A 24,017-nucleotide genomic window follows, 5' to 3' on the forward strand; every position below is an offset into this window, starting at 1 on the left:
AGAATTTTTTTCAGGCTCGTTGGCAAACCTGGAGAAAGCATGATGGCTATATTCTGCCTCTCTGGTTGGAGGCTGTGATGCTTCTGAATGCCAGTTGCTGGAAACCACAGGAGGGGCTTGTGCTCTTGCACTCAAGTCCTGCTTGCAGGTTTCCCATGGGCATCTGGTTGGCCCCTGTGAGAACAGGATGCTAGACTAAAGGGTCATTGGCCTGATTCTGCAGGCACATCTTATGTTCCTATGAGAAGCAAAAGCCCTGACCGAGACCTTTGCTTAATGGGCTTCAGACCTAAAACCAGAGAGCCCTTTCCCATCTAAACATGCTGTCAGTATCAGCAATCAGAGCCTCCAAAGCTGAACCTGTCTTGTTATTCCCTGTCATTATCTTTACAATGGAATTGCTTTCTCTTCTCTTCCCCCCCCCCCCTTCACATTTCACTTGCCTCTTCGCTCATTTCTCCTAAGATGTCTACACAGGCCCTGAAGTCAGCCATGAAAAATGTGGAGGAGAGCTACAAGATTTCCAGAGCAATATGTATCCAAAGAAAACTCCAGCTAGGATGACAGAAGTTCCCAGAACGCAGCCATACCCGAATCCCTCTGTGTGTGTAGGTCTGCAGGTGTCTATGCAACAAATGAAATCAGATTCCATTTTGTTTCTCTACCATGGACCTCAGCCAAGTGAAGACTGATCTGATGGTCCCCAACAGAGGATTCGCAGTCTCTTCACAAAAGAACAGTTACAGACAGGGATGGGGGAGGAATTTGTTTCAATTCACATTTGAAAACTAATCTATGTGACCGACACTTTACAAAAGCAAAATCCAGCCATTCAAATTTATCTGAAATTTGCAATGCATTTCTCCAACCAAGGAATGGGTACAGAAGACGGTGGAAAAGAAAGGCATAATTGGTAGAAATAACATACAAAAAGACATCATATTCGAGGAAATGTGACTATAAGGCATACAAAAATGAGCATATTATAACAAATTAGCACTATAAAATGCTGATGAATTTTCAGGAGGACTTAAAAAATAAAAATAAATTACCAAACGTGGAAATGTAGAGAATGGAAGGCTAGGGGGGAAATGAGAAACAGAAAAATGGTAACTGTCAACTCAGAGATGGTTGGGAGGACCAAGCCTGAGTTTAGAGTGTTAGAGTTGAAAGTGATGTGACCTAGAGGTAAAGCAGCAAGTGGAGAGAGAGGCAAAGCCATCTCTGCTGTCTGTTTGAATTCAAGGCTACGGCTGTGGGAGATACAAGACCCTTGGCGGGGGGTTAATACTCTGAACTCCACCATCGCAGGCTCAGGTGGTATAGATGTGTCAATGAACCATATCTCATAAAGGCACCTCAGTCTCCGCTGTGCCTTATTTCCAAAAGGAAACACAAACCCTTGGTAAGGAATCCCTGGAATCTGGCCCCCAGCAGAGACTGGGGTGGGGGGCAACAGTTGTAACTATTAATACAAGGTGTGCCGGAAGTGGATATTGCTCGCCGTACCAAAACTTGGGGTCATCCATTGAAGCTGAATGGTGGGAGATTCAGGACAGACTGGAGAAATCACTTTTCACACAGCACACAAGGGATTTGCCACCAGAAGACAAGCTGATGGCAGAATTTTTTGGCCCTGCTTTTTTCAGTGAGGAGAATGAGGGGAAGGGAAATAAATTAGGTTCAAAAATCACACAAAGCTCACTGTGTGATCTTGGGCCAGCCAGTATCTGTCAGCCTAGTCTGTCTCACAGAGTTGTTGTGAGGATAAAATGGGGTGGGCAGAAAAAAACATGAAGAGCACCCTGACCTCTTTGGAGAAACATAAATGTAATAACAAGTGAATGCATAATATGAAGCCAATCCAAAGCTGCAGTGTAGAGATGTTCTTGGACTTGCCCAGCTAAGCCTGTGTTTCATCAGGTTTTCTTCCCATCTCTTTGCAGCAGCAGCATCCCTCCTCTGACCCTTTGCGCAGCACAGTGCTGCTCAAAGCAAAACCTTACTCCAGGGCGAGGGAGAGGAATGTGCAACGCTCTACTAATCGGCAGCTCCCACCCAGTGCATCCAGCAGGTCTGCAGGCTTTGCCATCGCCGTGCCTAAAGCAAAAGGAATTCAGGCAAGTCAGCATTTCAGAGGCAGGGACAAATCCCACTTCTCAGGCGTTAATAGAGGAAAAACTGGAAATGATTTTGAATGTCTATATAGGATCTTCTGGAGGAACACCAAGAAACTTACACAAACACAAGTCACCTTTGTGGGTTTGATATATAGTCATACCTCGGGTTAAATTTGCTTCAAGTTGAGCGCGTTCGAGTTGTGCTCCGCAGCAACCCGGAAGTAACGGAGGGCGTTACTTCCGGGTTTCACTGCTTGCGCATGCGCAGACGCTCAAAATGACGTCACTCGCATGCGCAGAAGTGGCGAAAAGCGGCGTGCGCATGCGCAGACGTGCCGTCACTAGATACATTTACCTCTAGTGCGAACAGGGCTCCGGAACGGATCCCGTTCGTATCTAGAGGTACCACTGTATTACAATACTTTTTAATGTGTTAGAACAGCGGTGGGGAATCTCAGCTCCGGGGACTTAATACAGCCCTCTAGGCCTCCGTACACATCCCTCACAACTTTTCCCAGACCACCCCCTCTCTGTATAGGTCATACCACTCCACACAGTTTGCACCCACCTCGGGCCAGAATGGAAGAGGGGCACCCAGGCTCAGCTGACAGCTGAGGAGAAGGAGAGGAGCAACAAAAGGCAGGTGATGTCTGGACTGGGGAAGGGCGGGGCACTCTGCAAGCATAAGCCAATCCAAGGCTGATAAATTTCCGCTGCCAGGAAACACAAAATCCCAGCTATTCTGCGAGATCCAAGAGGTACAACGGACCATGTAGGATGGACCTCCCAAAGAACCCTTGCGCTCCAAACCCACCTTGGCCTTGCTGTTCAAAATGGGACCAAAGGGGGCAGTCAGGTGTGGACACATCCTAGCTTGTGCCCAGTCATGTATATCTTAAAGTCCTGCTTCAGGTTCTGTATCTTGGTCTGTGTTTAAATGGTGTCCTAACTTTTGGAATAAAGCTTTTGGGGATTCTCAAGCCAGGAGTCCATGTACTTTGTCTGAGAAGTGAGAGCCAGGACACTCACAGGCCAACCAGGGACAGAGAATAAATTCAGTTCAGATCACATTTAAAGGCAAACTTACTGAATTCACTCTTTCCAAAATAATGCATACCCTTCAACTGTCTTGGGAAAACCGGGATACCCCATTTTCTCACGTGAGAGTATGGCAGCCATTTTGGACACCACAACCTTGCCCCCCAAAAGTGCTTTTGTCGTACAGCACCACAAAATGCATGTTTTTGAGCACCATGCTCTCATGGTAGAGCACACCCCCGGAAAAAAAGTGTATTTTGGGGGCCGCACTCTCGTGTTGGTCATGTGACTTGCCTGGGAGATGCATGTCCCAGTTTTTGGCCTGGACATGTTGAAGGGCATAATAATATGCAAACTGAAGTACAAGCCCTCCTCTAAAATTGCAGTTCTATCGCTATGTAACATTTACCAAAAAAAAAGCATATAATAGGGTACAGTGTCCATCTAAATGCTAATCTTCTCTGTATCGTTCCAATTTTAGTATATGTGCTGCCGAAGCGAGCACTCAGTGTCCATCTAAATGTATATGTTGATGAAAATAACATACAAAAGCACATTACAGTGGTACCTCGGGTTACATACGCTTCAGGTTACAGACTCTGCTAACCCAGAAATAGTGTTTCAGGTTAAGAACTTTGCTTCAGGATGAGAACAGAAATCGTGCTCCGGCAGCACGGCAGCAGCAGTAGGTCCCATTAGCTAAAGTGGTGCTTCAGGTTAAGAACAGTTTCAGGTTAAGAACGGACCTCCGGAATGAATTAAGTACTTAACCCGAGGTACCACTGTATATTAGAGGAAAATCCTTTCAGAAGTGTCTATATTGGGAGAAATTTGCACTAAGATGTTGATAAAATTTCAAGACAGCTTTTTACAAAAAGAATTGCTAATCATTGTAAAAATGTGGAGAACAAAACTTAATATCAGAAAAATGAGAAACACCCGTTTCAAAAGCCAATGAAGTGAGGCCACGCACTATAGCTGCAGTCCAGCTTCCACTCTGGTCATGGGACCGAGATGGCTCTGGTCGCCCTAACAGACGATTTCCGTAGGCAGCTGGATTGAGGTGGGTCGGGGCTGTTAATTCTCTTAGATCTGCCAGCAGCCTTTAACATGGTCGATCACGAACTTTTAGACCACCGCCTCACCGACGTGGGGATTCAGGGCACAGTCCTATAATGGCTGCGCTCGTTCCTTTCTGGTCGGGGACAGAGGGTGGTGCTGTGGGGGGGGGAGCTAGCATCACGCTACTCCTTGGTGTGTGGAGTACCGCGGGGCGCAATTCTCTCCCTTATGCTTTTCAACATCTTTATGCGCCCCCTCGCTCAGCTTGTCCGGAGTTTTGGGTTGGGCTGCCATCAGTATGCTGATGACACCCAGCTTTATCTGTTGATGGACGGCCATCCTGACTCGGCCCGAGACACACTGATCAAATGTCTGGAAGCTGTGGCTGGATAGCTATGTGAGAGCCGGTTGAAGTTAAATCCTTCAAAGACAGTGGTCCTTTGGCTGGGTCGGGACGATATAGGGTTGGGGGATGAACTCCCATCCCTTGCAGGGGCACAATTAGTGCCAGCGCCTTCTGTCTAGAGTTTGGGTGTAATCTTCAACGCCTCGCTTTCTATGGAGGCGCAGGTTACAGCTATAACAAAGGTGGCATTTTTTCATCTCCGCCAAGCTAAGCAGTTGCTCCCTGACCTCTCTCGCCCTGACCTCGCCACTGTGATCCATGTGACAGTCACCTCCAGACTTGATTATTGTAACTCACTGTACGCGGGGCTGCCCTTGAAACTGACCCAGAAACTCCAGCGGATGTAGAATGCCGCAGCGAGGCTCCTTACGGGCTCCTTGCCACGGGACCACATTCATCCAGTGCTTTACCAGCTGCACTGGCTCCTGGTGGAGTACAGGGTCAGGTTTAAGGTGCTGGTTTTAACCTTTAAAGCCCTATGTGGCCTAGGACTTTCGTACCTACGGGACCGCCTCTTCTGGTATGCCCCATAGAGGACCTTACGGTCTGCTAATAACAACACCTTGAAGATCCCGGGCCCCAGGGAAATTAGACTGGCCTTGACTTGAGCCAGGGACTTTTCGGCCGTGGCCCCGGCCTGGTGGAGTGCTCTCCCACAACAGACCAGGGCCCTGCGGGATTTGACATCTTTCTGCAGGGTCTACAAGACGGAGCTGTTCCACCAGGCCTTTGGGCAGGATGCAGTTTGACTTACTTTCCTTTGTATAAAACAAGCCCAAAGGAGGCCCCCAACCCGCTCACAGGTCCTTGTATGATCAGTGGAAACAATTCCACCCTGATAATTGCCACCTGCCCAGATTTTAACTTGTCTGAATTAATTTTAAGATTTTAAGATGTATTTTAATGAATTGATGTCTATTTTTATGCATATTGTGTTGTTCTTATGATGTTAGCTGCTCTGAGCCTGGCCTTGGCCGGGGAGATACAAATAAAAAAATATTATTATTACTATTATTATTATTATTATTATTATTATTATTATTATTATCTGAGAAAGTAGCCCAGCCTTCTCCACATTTACTCAGAGGTAAGATCCATTGAGTGAAATGGGACTCCCTCCCAGGAAACTGTGCAAGATTGAAAAAGCTCATGGGATGCTTTCTTTTCCCTAAATCAACAGCAATGAAGAATATATCAGCTACCCTGGGATCCTTTGGCAAGTAGAGCAAGATATAAATTTAATAAATAGATAAAGATTCCACTAGCACCAAAATGATTAGGAGGGTTGGCGCAACTCCTAAAACAGGGACAAGAAACTTTCACCTCTCCAGTTGTTGTTGGACTATGATTCCCATCATCCCTGACTGTTGTCCATGCTGGCTGCGGGTGGTGGGATTTGGAGTCCAACATCTAGAGGGCCACAAATTCCCTGTCATTACCCTGCAAGGAAAGCTTACAACATTTGGGGATTTTTTAGTTCAGAGAAAAAGACGAGTAGGGAGCATGTATAAAATTATGACTGTGGTGGAGAAAATGGGTAGGCCTTTTTCACGAGACTAGAATACAGTGTGTTTGGTCACCCAGTGTAGCCGAATGTTGGGGAGATTTAGGATGGACAAGAGAGGAAGCAATTCTTCACACAGCATAGAGTTGCTAAGCCATGGATTTTGCTGTTCATGATAGCCAGGCTACAAAAGGCCCCTTGTGATAATGGCCACCTTACCTCCAGAAAGGGTGCCTCAGAATACCAGTGGCAAAGAAGCATCACCTGGAGACGGCCATTGCCCTCCTGTCCCGATGGCAGGCTTCCCAGAGGCATTGGGTTGGCCAGGTAGGAAACCGGATGTTGGAGAAGCTCAGTGGCGTAGCGTGGGGGGTGCAGGGGGGGCAGCCTCACCGGGCGCAACATCTGGGGGTTAGGGTTAGGGGGCGTAAATCCACGGGTTAGGGGGCGCAAATCCACGAATTAGGGGGCGCAAATTACTTGCCTTGCCCCGGGTGCTGACAACCCACGCTACGCCACTGGAGAAGCTTTCTTTGCCTCACGGAAGAGCTTCCATTGTTGAGTTTGGGACGGGAGCCAAGACAGGCAGGGTGACCCCGGGATTGGATGTAAGTGCAAAGGCAGGCAGGTGGAGGTTGGCTGAGAGCAGAGAGAGGTTGGTGGGGCAGAGCAGCGTCTGCTGTGCCAATCCCAGGAGAACATCAGAACCGTCATAACAGTTTGACTGTCCAGAGGTCCAGTGGGAAGGGAAAGGTGCACATGGCTGGCTAGCACAGATTGCCTCTCTCACACACATGGATTGCTATGTGAATCAACCCAAAAGATGTCCCTGATTACTCAGGCAGCTTCTTTGAGGCATACATATATATCCCTCAAATATCATGCCTGTTATGACATATGCATGCCCATGATCTGCAGCAGGGATGAGAGTCATGAAGACTTCCAGATGTTGTTGGACTCTCACCAGCCCAGCCAGCAAGGCCAATGGCCAGCTGTGGGGACAGAGGATAAATTCAGTTCAGCTCACATTTAAAGGCAAATATACCAAATTTGTACTTTCTGAAGTAATACATGAAACACCTTTTGAAATTCGCACGCATAGAGCAGAGTGCATTTACTAGTGAAAATAACATACAAAAATTGAATTGAGGAAATTGCTTTGCAGAAATGTGTGCATTGAGCCAAAATGCATATAAAATTTGTATATTACAAGACATTTGCACTAAAATGCTGGTGAATGTCATCATTGCATGCGGTCTCCACACTTATTTCTTTTGTCCTATTGTATTATTGAAGCGCTTAAGAAACTCTGTCAAACCAGCGTTTGACCAGGGATGGGAGTAGTGGTGGGGAATGAATTGGAAGGAAACATTTCCTATGCAAATCCCACCACCCACCCCACCCCCCGCGATCGCCAGCAACTGGTTCTGAGGCAAACTTCCCAGGCCTACTGGAACCTGAACCGCAGGCCTTCTGCATTCAGCACACACTCTAACATTGATCTCCTCTGACCATGTCCTCATGAGCCAGCCTGCTCCCTCCATTGCTCTGGGAAAGGCCTTGTGTCCGTTCCCCGTAATCTGATCCAGGTGCAAAGAATCTTTTTCAGCTGGAGGGACACATTCCCTTCTGAGCAACTTTCTAGGGACCCCGTGCCAGCGCTGGCTGAGGCCAGAGGCAAAAGTGGGCTGAGCAAGGACTGACACTTTTGCACAGAAGTCTCATTTCTACACACACTCCCACCTCCCTCTCTATCCCCTGTGAAGTGAAGCCAGAACCATGGACGCCAAAAACACTCAAAGAGGTGTGAATTGGAGCAGCGAGAAGGCTACTCTGGGAAGGGGAGGTGTGGCCTGGGCAGAGTCCAGGGGCCAGACAGCGAGGACAAAAGGGTCAAGCTCAACTGCTGGGCCTGAGGTTCCCCAACCACAACCTGAGGTAAGGTGGGCCATCTCAGTGGAATAACCTCCCAAGGGAGCTTCTCTAGGCTTCCTGTAGGTGGGTTTCAGAACTGACCTGTGAAGTCTGTTAAAACCTTCCTTTGTGATAGATTTTTTGGAGAGGCACACCTCTTGCAGATGTTGTTCTTACATTTTCTTACTCAAGTTAATGTTTCGTCGCTATTCTGTGCCATCACATGACTGTGCTGGGTTTTGATGCAGCTGTTTTTATTTCAATGCGAGTTCCTTTTGACTGGGAAAACAGAACGTACAGCAAAGCCCCAAACGGCTCAATCACACTGGCTCCAGGGCCAGATCAAGGTAGCTTGAGGAGGAAAAACCAAATGGTTTTGCAAGTTCTGCAGTCTCTCTGCATTGGAAGAGGCCTGAGCAGAAGCAATCAAGGCCTTTTCCAAGGGGCTTGCACAAGAGAACGAGGCACTCCTTGGCAGTTCCAAAGTGCTCCAGGTGCTTCAAACACACTACCCTGGCAAACTTCACAACAACCCTGCATGGTGGCTTCTTCTTCTTCTTATTATTATTATTAGTAGTAGTAGTAGTAGTAGTAGTATCCCTAACATGTAGGGATTAAAGACAGCAGCTTGCTTAAGTCTGAGTACTTGCCATACATTTAAAGCACAGGTCTTCCCACAAAGAATCCTCAGAACTGTAGTTTGCCCCCTCACAGAGCTACAGTCCCCAGCAGCCTTAAACTACAGTTCCCAGGGTTCTCTAGGAGAAGTTCTATGCTTTAAATGTATGGTGTGGATCTGCCTTCAGTGTGTCTTAAGGGTCACACCCCTACATTCCTCATGGCGAGATTTGGACCAGGATGCCCTCCTCTGTGTACCAGCTCTTGATAGACCTGCCCACCCAACCTGCTAAGGCCTGCTGGCTTTACTTTATGAAGGGGGATTGGGCAAGCTCAACGGGGAGGAGAGGGTTCTCACCAGCAACAATTATTGGTGGGTTTCCCAGAAGCATCTGGCTGGCCACTGTGGGAAACAGGATGTTGAGATACCTCAGCCTTCGCCAACCCAACATCAGTCCCAGTCAGCAGCCTATCAAGTTGGCAAAGTCTGGTCTAGATGAATCTTGGATTTGATCCCCCACAGCTCTTAGCAAGCCACATTATACCATGTTAAACCACTGATCCATGTATTTTAATTTTCTCCCATGATTGGTAGCTGCTCTCCAGGATCTTTCCCACCCCAACCTAGATGCCAGGGATTGAACCTGGGATCCTTTGCCTACAAGGCAGGTGCCTCTGCCGTGGAGCTGGAGCCCTTCCCTCTTATGTCCTCCTTAACGTCACACAGGAGCCTGCCTTCTACAGGTTCCTCTATCCCAGGATCGTCTGTTCCGGGGGGCCCAACATGATGCTCTACAGGATCAAGGATGATGGGAACTGGTGTCCAACAACATCTTCAGGGCAGCCCATTGCCAGCCCCAGATCTGCTCCAACTGGAAGAAGCTTTCCACCATAAAGGGTTCTTTCTCAGCCCAACTACCAGAGATCCTTAACAGAAAAAGGAGGGGGATTAGGCTGGGACCTTCTGTGTGGAAGCTAAGGACCCTCTCCCTGAACATCCACAAGACCTTCCCAAGAGAACATGCCCCAGGCGGGCCTGAAGTGCCTGCGTCCCCACCCTGCCATCCCTAATCTGCCACCTGAAGCAACCATCTCACCTGGCTTCACAGCAGGGCCATCACAGACTGGCTTGACCCTAAGGTGGTCATAGGCACCTCTCCCAACTTTGCCTGCCTGCTTATCACCAAAAGAGAAGGGTGCTACTCATGGCAGACCCTTACCTTGAGGTTTGGACGCCTCCGTGGCATTTGGGGCGGTCATAGCAATGCACACGTCATCCTGCGGGAACTGGTCACACTTGAGCATCTCGGGCCAGTAGAAGCCAAAGAACTGCATGACGGGCTCACAGGAGTCGCGGACGGCCTCGCAGAGCCAGCGGCAGGGGTAAATGGGCCTGTCCAGGCAGACCGGGGCAAAGAGGGAGCAGAGGAAGACCTGGGTGCCCATGTGGCAGTTCTTGTTGAGCAGAGGCACCCAGCTGCTGGCTTGCTGCTTCACCTCCGCCATGGTCTCGTGGTCCAGGAGGTTGGGCAAGACCATCTTGTCGTAGCCCACGCTGTGGCACAGGCGGAGGTCAGCCGGGATGGCCACGCACTGAGGGGGCTTGGTGTAGAAGCGGCCGCTCTGGTAGGCACTGATGTCGGACTGGAAGCTGACGTAGTCATACTCGTTGCCCTTGGCCAGGCCGGGCAGGAGAAGAAGCCCAAAGGCCACCAGGATCAGCACCCGGGGCCCCTTCCGCGAGGGGCCTCTGGAGCACCAGCCTGCGCCCATTCTGGCAAGGAAGCCCGCGCCTTGCGAACGGCTGGGCATCAGCCGCCTGCTCTTTGCCCCGAGCTCTGGAGGTTGGCAAATAAGGACGGGCGGAGCCCGAAGGTGGTCGCGACTCCCTCCCCCGGGCGAGACCCCCATCAGCTCCTGCCCCGGCTGCGGCTGCTGCGCAGCTCTTCCCCCGCTTGCTCCACGGGGTCGGGACGTTCTCTGCTGCGCGGATCCCCTTCCCGATCTCAGTCAGCAGCGGGACCCGAGGGGACCACCGAAGAGCACTTTCTTGCCGAGAGTTGCGGAGCCCCTTTCCCCCCGCAGCCAATCAGTGCCGGCCTGCGCCCCTCCCCTTTCCTCTGCCCCCTCCCTCCCTCCCCCAGCTGTCGCTCAGGGGCTGCCTTGGCCAATGGCGTCGCGGGCCGGGGCTGGTTTCCAGGCTGCGCGGGTCGCCTCCCCTCTCCGCGCGGCGGGGAAGGTGAGCCGCGGAGGCGCTCGCTTGGCGCCCGGAGGAAGGCGCGGGCGCGGATCTCGGGCGCCTTTCCTGGCGCGCATCCCCCGCGGGGGCGCATCTGGCTCGCTCGCTCGCGCCGGCAGCCGGCTAGCGCCATCCTGGGCACGGTTTCGAAAGGGGTTTCGTTTCGCTCGGTGGGGTTTCGCACAGAATCGCAGCTGGAAGTTGCGCGCGCTTCTTGGCAAGGATGGGCAGCGCCTCAGCCCAACGGGATTTTCCTCCAGACCCCGTAATGGGCGCAAAAGGTGCGCAACGCGGCTTCAGTAAGCGCTCTCTCACGGAAGTAAAGCCCCGCTGGTTTTCCACATGGCTTACTTCCAAGTAAATACTCTCGAGGTGGGGGGGTGTATTTGTGCAGCCCGGGATTGTGTAGGTTTACCCCAAAGTTAATTAACAGCGCAAGCCTAGCCACGTCTACTCAGAAGTAAGTCCTGTTGAATTCAAGGGGGCTTGCTCCAAGGTAAGTGGGGTTAGGATTGCAGCCTACGTTCCGCGGTGTTCAAGAGAACATCGGGTTTTCTGGATAAGACACCCCACTCCGGACCCCTTTGTGCGTGGCCCCTCTTGGAGTCCTCGATGTGTTTAGGGATGCAGCCTTCAAGCCCAGCTGACCCGCAGTCTTACTCTGCAGGTCTGCAAGAGAGCAAGCGCTGCTTTTGCCTTTTACCAGGGTCACAGCGTGGCCTCCCCAATAAAGCAAGGAAACCTAGTTAGCTGGTAGTTGCGAAGAGCCAGACTGCGGGGCCACCTCCTGGACCACGAGACTAGAGTGTGGCGCTGAGAACGCCAAGGTTGCAGGTTTGATCCCCATATGGGTCAGCTACATATGCCTGCATTGCAGGGGGTTGGACTAGATGATCCTCAGGGTCCCTTCCAGCTCTATGATTCTATATGTAAGAGACTCATTTATAATTATATTTTGGGAATGATGCATGCTCTTATGTATCTTCATTGCGTTATGCTTTCTGCATGTCCCATGATCGTATTATAAAGTAATTGTGCTCTGTGTCATAAATAAAGTTCCAGTTACAGATAGGTAGCCGTGTTGGTCTGCCATAGTCAAAACAAAAAAAAAATTTTCCTGCCAGTAGCACCTTAAAGACCAACTAAGTTAGTTCTTGGTATGAGCTTTCGTGTGCATGCACACTTCTTCAGATACCCAATCTGAAGAAGTGTGCATGCACACAAAAGCTCATACCAAGAACTAACTTAGTTGGTCTTTAAGGTGCTACTGGCAGGAAAAAATTTTTTTTGTCATAAATAAAGAACAGCTATGAGTTCTTTCTTTTTGTTTTCCAATGTATTTCTTATCAAGAAAAAAAAATTGATGTGGCGTGAGCAAATTTTTATTCTGAAACTGTGGCCCAGGCCCCAGAGAAGAAATTATAAGACCCACTGGCTTATAGGATTGCAGCCTAAAAGGAATTAAGAGATATCAGTCAATCTTTCCATTTTTCAGAATAGGCACAGCAGGGGTTTTTTTTTGGGGGGGGGGATACCAGTCCAAGAAAAATGATGCTAAGAGGGCCACTGGATTCAGAAACCATTTTATAATCACAGCAGCACACCCTCCTGAAAGTATTTTTAGTCTGTCTTTTTGGAGGGGAGGCACAAGACGTCAGCACATGATGAATGCCGCCACCTACCAGCTTTCAACAAATTTCTGCCTCTGCTTCCTTAGTGGGCAATAATACAATCATAAGCTATCACATTCAACAAATGAGTTTATTACAATCATATGTACACTTGATTTTTTTTTAAAGGATGTACATTTTAAGAATTAGTACATTTTGAGAACAAGTAAAAATACTTATCTATCCACCCTTACTACAACAGCACTTTAAAAAATAAAAATGCTTAGACATCCTCACAGGGTGGGGGGGGGGTTGCAATGGGCTCTGCCCCAGTTGCTCCAAGGGTCCCTGCAGAGGAAGGGGGTTGTGTTGTTCCTGCTCTCAGAGACATCAGTTGTTCCAGGGTTGGGTTCCGACCCTGACAAGTTCAGGGGCTCAACGTGAGCACAAAGTAAGCCTGAGCTCTTGGCTGTTCCGGGCTCTGGTGTTTTTCCTTCACTTGTTTTGATGCATATTAACCAGAGTTTATATGAGAAGGAAAAGTACACACCTGCCTGACAGGTAAAAAGAGGAGACAGGCACTCCATGTCCCTAGCTGGGCGTCCAGTTCACTAACCAAGACAAGCTGGAGGAGGGGCTCCACCCCACCCATTTGCCCCTTTCCTTTGTTTCCCTTAATGGCCCATCACTTCAACACAGGAAACAAGCCTGGCTTCAGTGCTTTTTTTCTAGAAAAATAGGTGCCGGTACTCACAGTGAAGTTGTTACAGTAAGTGCCACACTTTTTAACAACAACAACAACAACAACAACAACAACAACAACAACAAAAGGTGCCAGTACTGCGCACCCTTGAGTATCCCTGGGGGGAATATACTGCCTGGCTTATATTTTAACACTTGCTGGATCCAGGAGTTAGAAGGGTCTCACAGACAGCCTACTTCCACCCAGCCCAAACTCATAACCATATTGTTTCTTCAGTGCCACTGGGCTGGGTTCCTGCATTCAAACAACTTAGATGTAAATGATTTTTCTTCCCCTGCTGGCATTTTCAAAGTTGACAGTGCCTTTGAGGCTTACATAGATGCCCTAAGTGACCTCTCAAGGCTTATCAGAGCGGAAGATGAGCTGCCCCAATGATGGTTGCTGTGTGAAGCACTAGATTCAAATGATGCATCATGGTTTAAACTTAATCTTTCCCAAACTGATGCCCCCCAGAGGCTTGAGCTACAACTCCCAGGCTTGTTCATGCTGAAGTGAAACACATCATTTTTAACTGGGTGGCAAGTAATATTGAACAGGCTTGGCACAGTTTCATGTAAATGTGTGCTAATCCCACAAGACACGCTAGATTTACAGATCTCTTTTCTGAACCTAAGCTATTGTAGTCCGGCTGGTTCTCCTTCCTTCAAAAATATATGGGACTATATATGTATTTTCCTCACAGTTGCACTGCATCATGGACATTGTAGTCTCAAGTCCTCCGCAAATAGATTCTTGTACATTATGTTTCACAAATGGTGACGCTGTGTCCATGAATTTCATAGTTTTAAATATATTTAGTTGTATGTACACAAATGCACTCAAATGCTAAGTGTGAATTGGCATAGCACACTGGCTAAGACCTGAGTCAGATGCCCCCAGTTCAGATCTCTTGATATTTTTATCTCCTTATTCTCAAGAAAGAAGCAAGAAAACGAGTGCACAGAGAGACCCGTGTACTTTAAATCCCACAGTATTAAAAATATTAAAAACACAGTACAGCAGTAAACATTAAAAACTTCCCTAAACAGGACTGCCTTCAGAGCCAGTGTGGTGTAGTGGTTGAGAGCGGTGGACTCTAGTCTGGGTGACCTTGGGCCAGTCACACTTCTTTGAAGTCTCTCAGCCCCACTCACCTCACAGAGTGTTTGTTGTGGGGGAGGAAGGGAAAGGAGAATGTTAGCCGCTTTGAGACTCCTTCGGGTAGTGATAAAGAGGGATATCAAGACACAAGATCTACCCACCGTGGAAGAATGGCAGATGAAAGTCATAGACTATATGGGACTGGCAGAAATGACCGGCAGAATCCGAGACGAGGGAAAAGAGACGGCGGAAGAAGATTGGAAGAAATTTAAGGACTATCTTAGGAAACATTGTAAAATTATTGAAGGCTAGAACGATGTTGATTCAGAAATTAAGTGGTTAAAAGCTGTAATGATTATGTGATTAAGAAAAGAAAGGTTAAAAATTATACAGAAATTAGGGGAAGGATTTGCTGAATTGACTTAATTAGAGAATGGAATACAGAAAGGGGAGGTATGAGGAGGTCGGGAAAGTAAGTTTTATGAATATAAGGGATTGAAATTATACTTGTTGTTGTATGTGTTCTGTTTGGTTTGTATGTATTTTTATTGTTCTTGTTTTTTGTTCTGTTTTTTCTATTTTATATAAATTCCTAAAACCTTAATAAATATATTATAAAAAAATAAATAAAGAGGGATATCAAATCCAAACTCTTCTTCTTCATTTTTCTTTAATATAATTTTTATTAGTTTTTTTTAACATATAATTTTCAACAATAATTAAACATACTTTTTCATCTTATTCAATTTTTTGACTTCCTTCAATCCTGTCTGAAAATTTTCCAATCTAATCTCTCAGTATGCATTTCTTATCTTCCCTATTACATTTCAAACTCATAACCAATATCTCTATCTTTTTCTACTTTGTAACACTTCATATATTTCTCCTTACAAAACTTCTTGTAATCCTACTAGCGTAATTTGTTGATTACAGTTGCTCTTCAAATAATTCATATACTTCTTCCAATCTTTTGTAAATCTCTGGTCCTGCAGGTTTCGAATCCTTCCTGTCCTTTTGTCCAATTCTGCATAGTCCATTAATTTCGTCTGCCATTCTTCTTTCGTCAGAATTTTTTCTTGTTTCCATTTCTGGGCTAACAATACTCTTGCCGCGGTTGTTGCATATAAAAACAATTTAACATCTTGCCTATTAATGTCCTGACCTATAATACCAAGTACGGTAAAAATGCTTCTGGTTTTTTAAAAAAATGTATATTTCAACATCTTTTTCATCTCATTATATATCATTTCCCAGAAGTTCTTTACTTTTTTACATTCCCACCACATATGATAAAATGTTCCTTCTTTTTCTTTACATTTCCAACATTTATTATTTGTCTTATACGTTTTACCTAATTTCACTGGTGTAATATACCATCTATACATCATTTTCATCATATTCTCTTTCAAAGCATTACAGGCTGTAAATTTTATCCTTTCATTCCACAACCTTTCCCATTCTTCAAGCTGTATAATATATCCAAAGTCTTTTGCCCAATGTATCATTACCGATTTCATTTCCTCATCTTTCAAATGCCATTCCAACAGTATTTTATACATTTTAGACATTGTTTTACATTCATTGTTTAATATATCTATTTCAAATTTAGATTTTTTTATCATCAAATCCTTTTCCCTTTAAATCCTCTTTATATATTTCATTGACTTGGTGATAGTGCAACCAATCATTTGCATATTCTTTAACCTCTTCATATGGTCAAACTCTTCTTCTTCAGATGTCTTTTAAAAGTAGGATAGTTGCTTATTTCCTTGACATCTGATGGGATGGCGTTCCACAGGGCAGGGGCCACTACCGAGAAGGTCCTCTGCCTGGTTCCCTGCAACCTCACTTCTCACAGTGAGGGAACCACCAGAAGGCCCTCAGTACTGGACCTCAGTGTCCAGGCTGAACAATGGGGATGGAGACGCTCCTTCAGGTATACTGGGCCGAGGCCATTTAGGGCTTTAAAGGTCAGCACCAACACTTTGAATCGTGCTCGGCAATGTACTGGGAGCCAATGCAGGTCCCTCAGGACGGGTGTTATATGGTCCCGGTGGCTACTCCCGGTCACCAGTCTTGCTGCCGCATTCTGGATTAATTGTGATTTCTGAGTCACCTTCAAAGGTAGCCCAATGTAGAGCACATTGCAGTAGTCCAAGCGGGAGATAACCAGAGCATGCACCACTCTGGCAAGATACTCTGCGGGCAGGTAGGGTCTCAGCCTGCATACCAGCTGGAGCTGGTAGACAGTTGCCCTGGACACAGAATTGACCTGCACCTCCAAGGACAGCTGTGAGTCCAAAATGACTCCCAAGCTGCGCACCTGATCCTTCAGGGGCATAGTTACCCCATTCAGGACCAGGGAGTCTCCACACCCGCCCGCCCCCTGTCCCCCAAAAACAGTAGAATCATAGAATCATAGAATCATAGAGTTGGAAGAGACCACAAGGGCCATCGAGTCCAACCCCCTGCCAAGCAGGAAACACCATCAGAGCACTCCTGACATATGGTTGTCAAGCCTCTGCTTAAAGACCTCCAAAGAAGGAGACTCCACCACACTCCTTGGCAGCAAATTCCACTGTCGAACAGCTCTTACTGTCAGGAAGTTCTTCTTAATGTTTAGGTGGAATCTTCTTTCTTGTAGTTTGGATCCATTGCTCCGTGTCCGCTTCTCTGGAGCAGCAGAAAACAACCTTTCTCCCTCCTCTATGTGACATCCTTTTATATATTTGAACATGGCTATCATATCACCCCTTAACCTCCTCTTCTCCAGGCTAAACATGCCCAGCTCCCTTAGCCGTTCCTCATAAGGCATCGTTTCCAGGCCTTTGACCATTTTGGTTGCCCTCCTCTGGACACGTTCCAGTTTATCAGTGTCCTTCTTGAACTGTGGTGCCCAGAACTGGACACAGTACTCCAGGTGAGGTCTGACCAGAGCAGAATACAGTGGCACTATTACTTCCCTTGATCTAGTCCCTTGATCTTCCCTTGATCAGAAGTACAAGACAGTACTTCTGTCTTGTCAGGATTCAACCTCAATCTGTTAGCTGCCATCCATCCTCCAACTGCCTCCAGACACTCACACAGGACCTTCACCACCTTCACTGGTTCTGATTTAAAAGAGAGATAGAGCTGAGTATCATCCGCATACTGATGAACACCCAGCACTAACCCCCTGGTGATCTCTCCCAGCGGCTTCATATAGATGTTAAAAAGCATGGGGCAGAGGACGGAACCCTAAGGCACCCCACAAGTGAGAGCCCAGGGGTCTGAACACTCATCCCCCCAACAGCACTTTCTGGACACAGCCCAGGAGAAAGGAGCAGAACGACTGTATAACAGTGCCCCCAGCTCCCAGCCCATTTAGACAGTCCAGAAGGATGTCATGATCAATAGGATCAAAGGCCGCTGAGAGATCCAGCAGAACTAGGAAACAGCTCTCACCTTTGTCCCTAGCCAGCTGGAAATCATCGACCAGTGCGACCAAGGCAGTTTCAGTCCCATGAGGAGGCCTGAATCCCAGTTGGAAAGTGAAATATACTCAGAGTCGCAAAGTGATTTCATGCTCTTTATTCAGCTCATAGTGGTGAGGAGGAATGAATGAAAGTCCCCTCAAGGTATCTGCTTTATATACATTATTTACACAATGGGCTGCACATGATTGGCTAATTCCGGAATTCTACTGTAAGCCAATCAGGTTGTGGATTCACTTCTATCTGGAGCATGATTGGGTGGTTCCTGCCAACCAATCATACTGCTGCCTTGTTCTAGGACCAATCAGACTGCTGCAGTCTGAATCCTATTGTTCTAGGACCAATCAGACTGCTGCAGTTTGGATCCTATTCAACTCAGTACATAACACCCCTCCCCTCTAAGTTCCAGTCCTGCCTGGGAGGTCGCATTCATAGTCCTCGAGGTACGCCGGCGGCCTACGTGTGCGTTGCGGCCTGGGGTGTTCCCTGGTCCGGGGTTCAGGTTCTGGCTCGTGTTCCAAGAATGCTGGCTGTGATGGGGCTGTATGGTCTGGCGCAACCGGCTCGTCCAGTCGTGGTTCTGGTTCCAGTGTCCTTTCGGCCTCATGGGTCCTCTCTGTATTTACTGATTCTGCCTCTCCTGCTTGCCCCTGCTGCTCTATGGGCCTCACTGCCCCACTGTTCCCTTGGGACTCCTCTGACCTGTCCTCCTCCTCCTGGCTTTCTCCCGGGAATCGTCGCCATATCTGGTCGCAGTGGCGGCACCAGCATTGCCCCCCATCTGTTAGCACCTCGTGCGACATGGGGCCAGTGACCCTGGTGACTGTGACGGGTACCCATGCAGGGCCTGCCCCAAAATTCTTTGCATACACTGGGTCCTGGGCCTCGAAGGTCCGGGGGTTCCTGCCTTCCCCCACCACTACCTCATCCTGAGCTCTATCGGGGTGAAGGCGGTCCAATCTGATTGCAAGGCGCCGACCCATTAGTAGTTCAGCGGGGCTCCGGCCAGTCGTTGAGCTGGGGGTGCTGTGCTGTGCTAGAAGGAATGTGGCAAGGCGGTACTCCCAATCCGCTTGCGTCATGCGGCGAAGGGTGTCCTTGGTGGTCCGCACCATGCGTTCTGCTTGGCCATTGGTAGCAGGGTGGAATGGCGCCGAACGGATGTGGCAGATGGCGTTCTGCGCTGTGAAGGTTTGGAATTCTCCTGACGTAAATGCAGTCCCGTTGTCTGAGACGAGAGTGTCAGGGAGCCCGTGGGTTGCAAACAGCCTGCGTAGTACCCGGATGGCTGCGGACGTAGAAGTGGACGGTACCAGTGCGACTTCCAGCCATTTGGTGTAGGAGTCCACCACTATGAAGAATGTTTTCCCCTGAAAGGGGCCAGCGAAGTCCACATGCAGGCATGACCATGGTGCTCAGGCGGACTCCCAGGACTGGACTGGGGCCCTTGGGGGATCTGGGCGGGATTCTTGGCAGGCCTGGCAGTGTTTGACCCAGGCCTCTATCTCTCCGTTGATCCCCGGCCACCACACATAACTCCTGGCAAGGGCCTTCATTCTTACTACCCCTGGGTGTGTCTCGTGTAGGGCTGTGAGGACCCTTTTGCGGAGGGGCTGGGGAACAACGACCCTGCTTCCCCATAACAGGCACCCCTTGTGGGCCAACAGTTTCTGTTTGCGGGTTGTGTAGCCAGCGAATTCTGGCCCGGGGCTGCTGCTGGGCCATCCCCTCCACACCCAGTCCAGGACCCGGGAGTTGACCCTATCTTTCTTGGAATGGTGTGCAACTTCTTGTGCCTGAATGGGGTGCTCGGGAAGCAGCTCCAGGCTCATAACCTCTTGTGCCGGTGCTGGGTCAGGGCCTGTTTCCGGTAGTGGTAGCCTGCTGAGGGTGTCCTCATGGCCCATCGCCTTCCCAGGGCGGTGAATCAGTGCATACTGGTAGCTGGCAAGGAAAATTGACCACCTGAGGACGCGAGGAGACAGCACTTGGGGGGTCTGCTTTTCGGGGGCAAACAAGCCAAGCAACGGCTTGTGGTCAGTCACCACGGTGAAGGGCCGCCCGTACAAGAAATCATGGAATTTTTTTACTCCCTTCACGATTGCCAGACCCTCCTTGTCGATTTGCGAGTAGTTCCGCTCGGTTGCGTTGAGTGTCTGGGAAAAGTATGCCACCGGTACCTCTCTTCCATCTGGGAGTTGGTGTCTCAGGACAGCGCCGATGCCATAGGGCGAGGCGTCACATTCTAGCACCACCGGCAGCCTCTCGTCGAAGTGTGCCAAGACCGAGTTTGAGACAAGCAAGTCCTTGACTGCCTGGAATGTGGCCTCCTGGCGCTGGCCCCACACCCAAGGGGCCCGCTTGTCCAGGAGTCTGTGTAGGGGCTCCACTACCGCCACCTTGTGGGGAAGTAAGGAATGGTAAAAGTTCAATAGTCCCAAGAAGGCCTGAAGTTCAGTCTTGTTCTTGGGCACTGGGGCATCACAAATGGCCCGTACCTTGTCCCCAGTCGGGTGGACCCCTTCTGCGTCCACCATAAATCCCAGAAAGTCCACCTGAGGCACTCCTAGTAGACATTTTTCCCGCTTCACCTTGAGACCCACCGTCTGGAAACGGTGCAGAACGGTGCGGAGGCAGTCCTCAAACTCCTCGGGTGTGGGCCCGGCAATCAACACATCATCGAAGAAGGGGGTGACACCAGGAATCCCTTTAAGGAGAGAGTCCATTAGATTCTGGAATATGCCTGGTGCCACGCTGACACCGAATTGCAGCCGCTTTACCCTGAACGCTCCTCTGTGCATCACAATCGTCTGTGCCTCTGCTGTGGCCTCATCTACTGGCAGCTGTTGATATGCTTGGGCCAGGTCCAGCTTGCCAAAAATTTTCGACCCAGCCAGGGTAGCAAGGACATGGCTGACCACTGGCACTGGGTATGCATGGGCCGTGAGGGCCTTGTTTATGGTACATTTGTAGTCTGCGCAGATGTGGACCGAACCATTAGGCTTGACGGGTGTGACGATTGGGGTTTCCCAGGGGGCATTAGGCACCGGCTCCAGCACTCCTTGCTCCACGAGTCGGTCCAATTCCTCGTCTATACGGGGTTTCAGGGCGAACGGGACCCGGCGGGCCTTGAGCCTGACCGGTCGTACTGCGGGGTCAAGCTGTAGAGCAATGGGGGGACCCGTATACTGTCCCAATTTCCCATCGAAAACTCCTGGAAATTCCTTGCATATGGCATCCACGTCCACTTGTAAGGTAGTGTGGTTCACCCCGGTGACGGCTAGCCCCAGTGGTCCAAACCATGGCAATCCAAGTAAGCTAATGTAGGGGCCCTTGACCACAAGCAAGTCCAGTTGCCGCGTCCACCCTCGGTACTGCACCCTGAAGGTCCCCACCCCCATTGTGGGGACCTTACGTTTCTGGAAGTCCCGGAGGGTGAATGGGGCCGGCCTGAGTTTGGGACCCCCAGTAGGACACAGTTTCCTTAAGGTCCTTGCCGAGATTATGGATAGAGTTGAACCCGTGTCAAGCCCCATGCGGCATGGGGCCCCCTCTATCTGTACCTCTACATAAATTTTCTCTACGTTGGGGTGGGGCAACTGGTATACCTGGAAGTATGTGAGCTCCGTCGAGTTGCCTTGGTGCGTTGGGCCCCGGGACCTGGGGCTCTTGGATTGGTCATCTGATTCCTGGCGTCGGGTGGGCCGAGCTCGACACACCCGGGCGATGTGTCCCAATTTTCTGCACTGCCTGCACTCTGCGTTGCGGAAACGGCAGGTCCTCCTCTCGTGACTTTCTCCACAGCTTGCGCAGTTCCCTCCTTCTCGTCGAGGCAGCTGTGGTATGTGGGCTGCTTGTGTGCGCTACTGTACTCGGTGCACCTCCTCCCTGTTGGATCCTGAGTCATCAGTGAGGTCTTCGTGGTGGACCCTCGGTTGGGACGGCTGGCTCGGCCGTGCCTCTTGCGTCGACCTCTTGGCAGCTTCCGTTGCCAGGGCCTCCTCCAGAGCGACCTGGAACGTTAGGTTCTTCTTAGCGTAGAGGCGTCGTTGCAGCTTCTCATCCTTCAGGCCACCGACGAGGCGGTCACAAAGCATGTTCTCCAGCTCTGAGAAGTTGCAGAACCGGGCAGCTTGGCGGAGAGAGGTCACAAACCCAGTTATGGTTTCCCCAGGGGCTTGCCGCTTTGCGTAGAAGGCATTTCGACGAGCCACCACTGAGGGCTGTGGCGAAAAGTGCCCCTTCAGCTGTTCCATTATTGTTTTGTATGGAACAGTAGCAACATCTTCAGGCGCAAGGAGAGCCCGGGCGATTTCAAACGTCTCCTCTCCGCAGACGCTGAAGAATATTGCCCTCTTCTTGGCGTCTTCTTCATCGGTGACCCCTTTGGCTTCTAGGAGGAAGGTGAAACGGGAAGCGTACGCTTCCCAGTCTCCAGATGCTGGGTTGAACGGCGAGAAGCTGCTGTCGGTTGCCATTCTGATTTCCTTGTGTCCCGGAGCTGAAGCCTGGATACACGGTGCGAGGCAGCGGTGCAGCAGGTGGCGGTGCTGCGGTGCTGTGTGTGGCAGTCAGCACAGCGGGATCCCACCTTCGTCACCAGTGAAATATACTCAGAGTCGCAAAGTGATTTCATGCTCTTTATTCAGCTCATAGTGGTGAGGAGGAATGAATGAAAGTCCCCTCAAGGTATCTGCTTTATAGACTTCCGGGTCAGCGCCATCGATTAATGGCGGATTCCCTCTGAGTCTCGGAGGGACCAGCTCCATGGGATTGGGTCTTACCGCTGCGGCAAAGCGGGGGCCCTTTAAAAATCACAGGCGGGGGAAGCCTGTGAACGTGGGGACTTGGCGGGCAGCATTTGCGCCCCCCCAATCTGCAAAGGGACCCTTTTTAGGGCTCCGGAGTGGGACGGGGTGAGCGGCACGGTGCTGAGAGTCGACTGCTTCTTCCGCGGAGTGAAGCCGCACAGCTGTTATCGGAGAGCGCTGACTTTTTCCTGGGACAATTGGACTCTGAAAGTAACTACCCGTGAGTAGGATTAAATTGGATTTAAAAGAATAAGTTAATTTGACACCGAAGCGGGAAGGTATAAACAGGAAGTCTGCCTTCCCTTCTTGTAAACAGATTAAAGCAAAGAGACTGTAAAGCGGAAACTTGAAAAGACGTTTTGGAAAAAGACTTAAATCTTAACATCAGGAAAGCGGTCTCCCCTCCAGTTTGCAGGAGAGGAGGGGGGAAAGTTTGAGGTGTATTTACCTGCAAAAACAAGAGGAAAAGGAATCTAAAATCTGCTGCCTAAAACCTGGGAACGGACTGCCCCCAGACAAGGAAAGCCGCTCAGTGGAAAGCCTATCGGTAAGCAGAGGACCTTTGACTTAGCTCTGCAAAAAGAGATACAGTGTTTCTGGACTTCTCCTGGTTTTAAAGTAACTGTCAAAGTGGACTGAAACTGTTGTTTTTAAGTGAATTGGGGGACTCATAAGGACTATATTTGTCTTTAAAAGTTGCAAACTTTGGTTGTTACTGTGTGCCCCTAGAGGAGGTTTGACATTGCTACAATAACAACTGGATTATAGGAAAATTCCTTTTCAAAACAAACTTTTAACCGTGGGATTGACCTTGGATTCTCATGAGAGTGGTATGGCAGATGGGAGAGGAAAGTTAGAGTTGGCGCAGGAAAAGACTACTAGGTCTGGCAGACACTATCGGACAGACACTGCGCAGCAGCGAAGGGCTTCAACATCTGGAGCATCTGGAACATCAGGAGCTGCTCCTCCACAGGTCAAACCAAAAGTTATGTCGTCCGAAGACGTTTTGGCACATGCACTTGGAAAAATTAATGAATCCTTGGAAAACTTAGCTAAGCAGGTAGCTGAGACAAATAAACAAGTAGCTGAAGCATCAGTTAAAATTGATTTGAATACTACAAGCATTAATAATTTGGGACAGAAGGTGAATACCAATACACAGTCTATTGAAAAATTATTACAGGAATCTGCTTCGACCAGAAAGATAGCTGAAGAAGCAAAAGATATTGCAACTGCTACTCAAGAGAAGATACCACCAGTATATAAGCAATTGGAGGACCACGGTTTGTCTATGATTGAATTGAAAGAGAAACAGAGGAATTTAAGAATCAGGGCTGTACCAGAACGTGAGAAAGATAATCTGGCCGACTTTCTTACAC

The 24,017-nt window shown here is 49.1% G+C and overlaps 1 protein-coding gene across 1 annotated transcript in view; it reads right to left on the reverse strand.

Moving 5' to 3' along the window:
• SFRP1 (secreted frizzled related protein 1) overlaps positions 1-10,759 on the reverse strand; it is a 54,024-nt gene extending 43,265 nt beyond the window's left edge. Inside the window, exon 1 of the mRNA XM_083629604.1 lies at positions 9,883-10,759. Within this exon, the coding sequence (XP_083485730.1) occupies positions 9,883-10,573 (691 nt within the window). The 5' untranslated portion in view covers positions 10,574-10,759. The remainder of the gene's footprint in view (positions 1-9,882) is intronic.
• Between the last annotated feature and the right edge of the window lie 13,258 nt (positions 10,760-24,017).

Source organism: Podarcis filfolensis (assembly GCF_964270895.1).
Source record: "Podarcis filfolensis genome assembly, chromosome: 8".
NCBI classification, from domain to species: Eukaryota; Metazoa; Chordata; class Lepidosauria; order Squamata; family Lacertidae; genus Podarcis; species Podarcis filfolensis.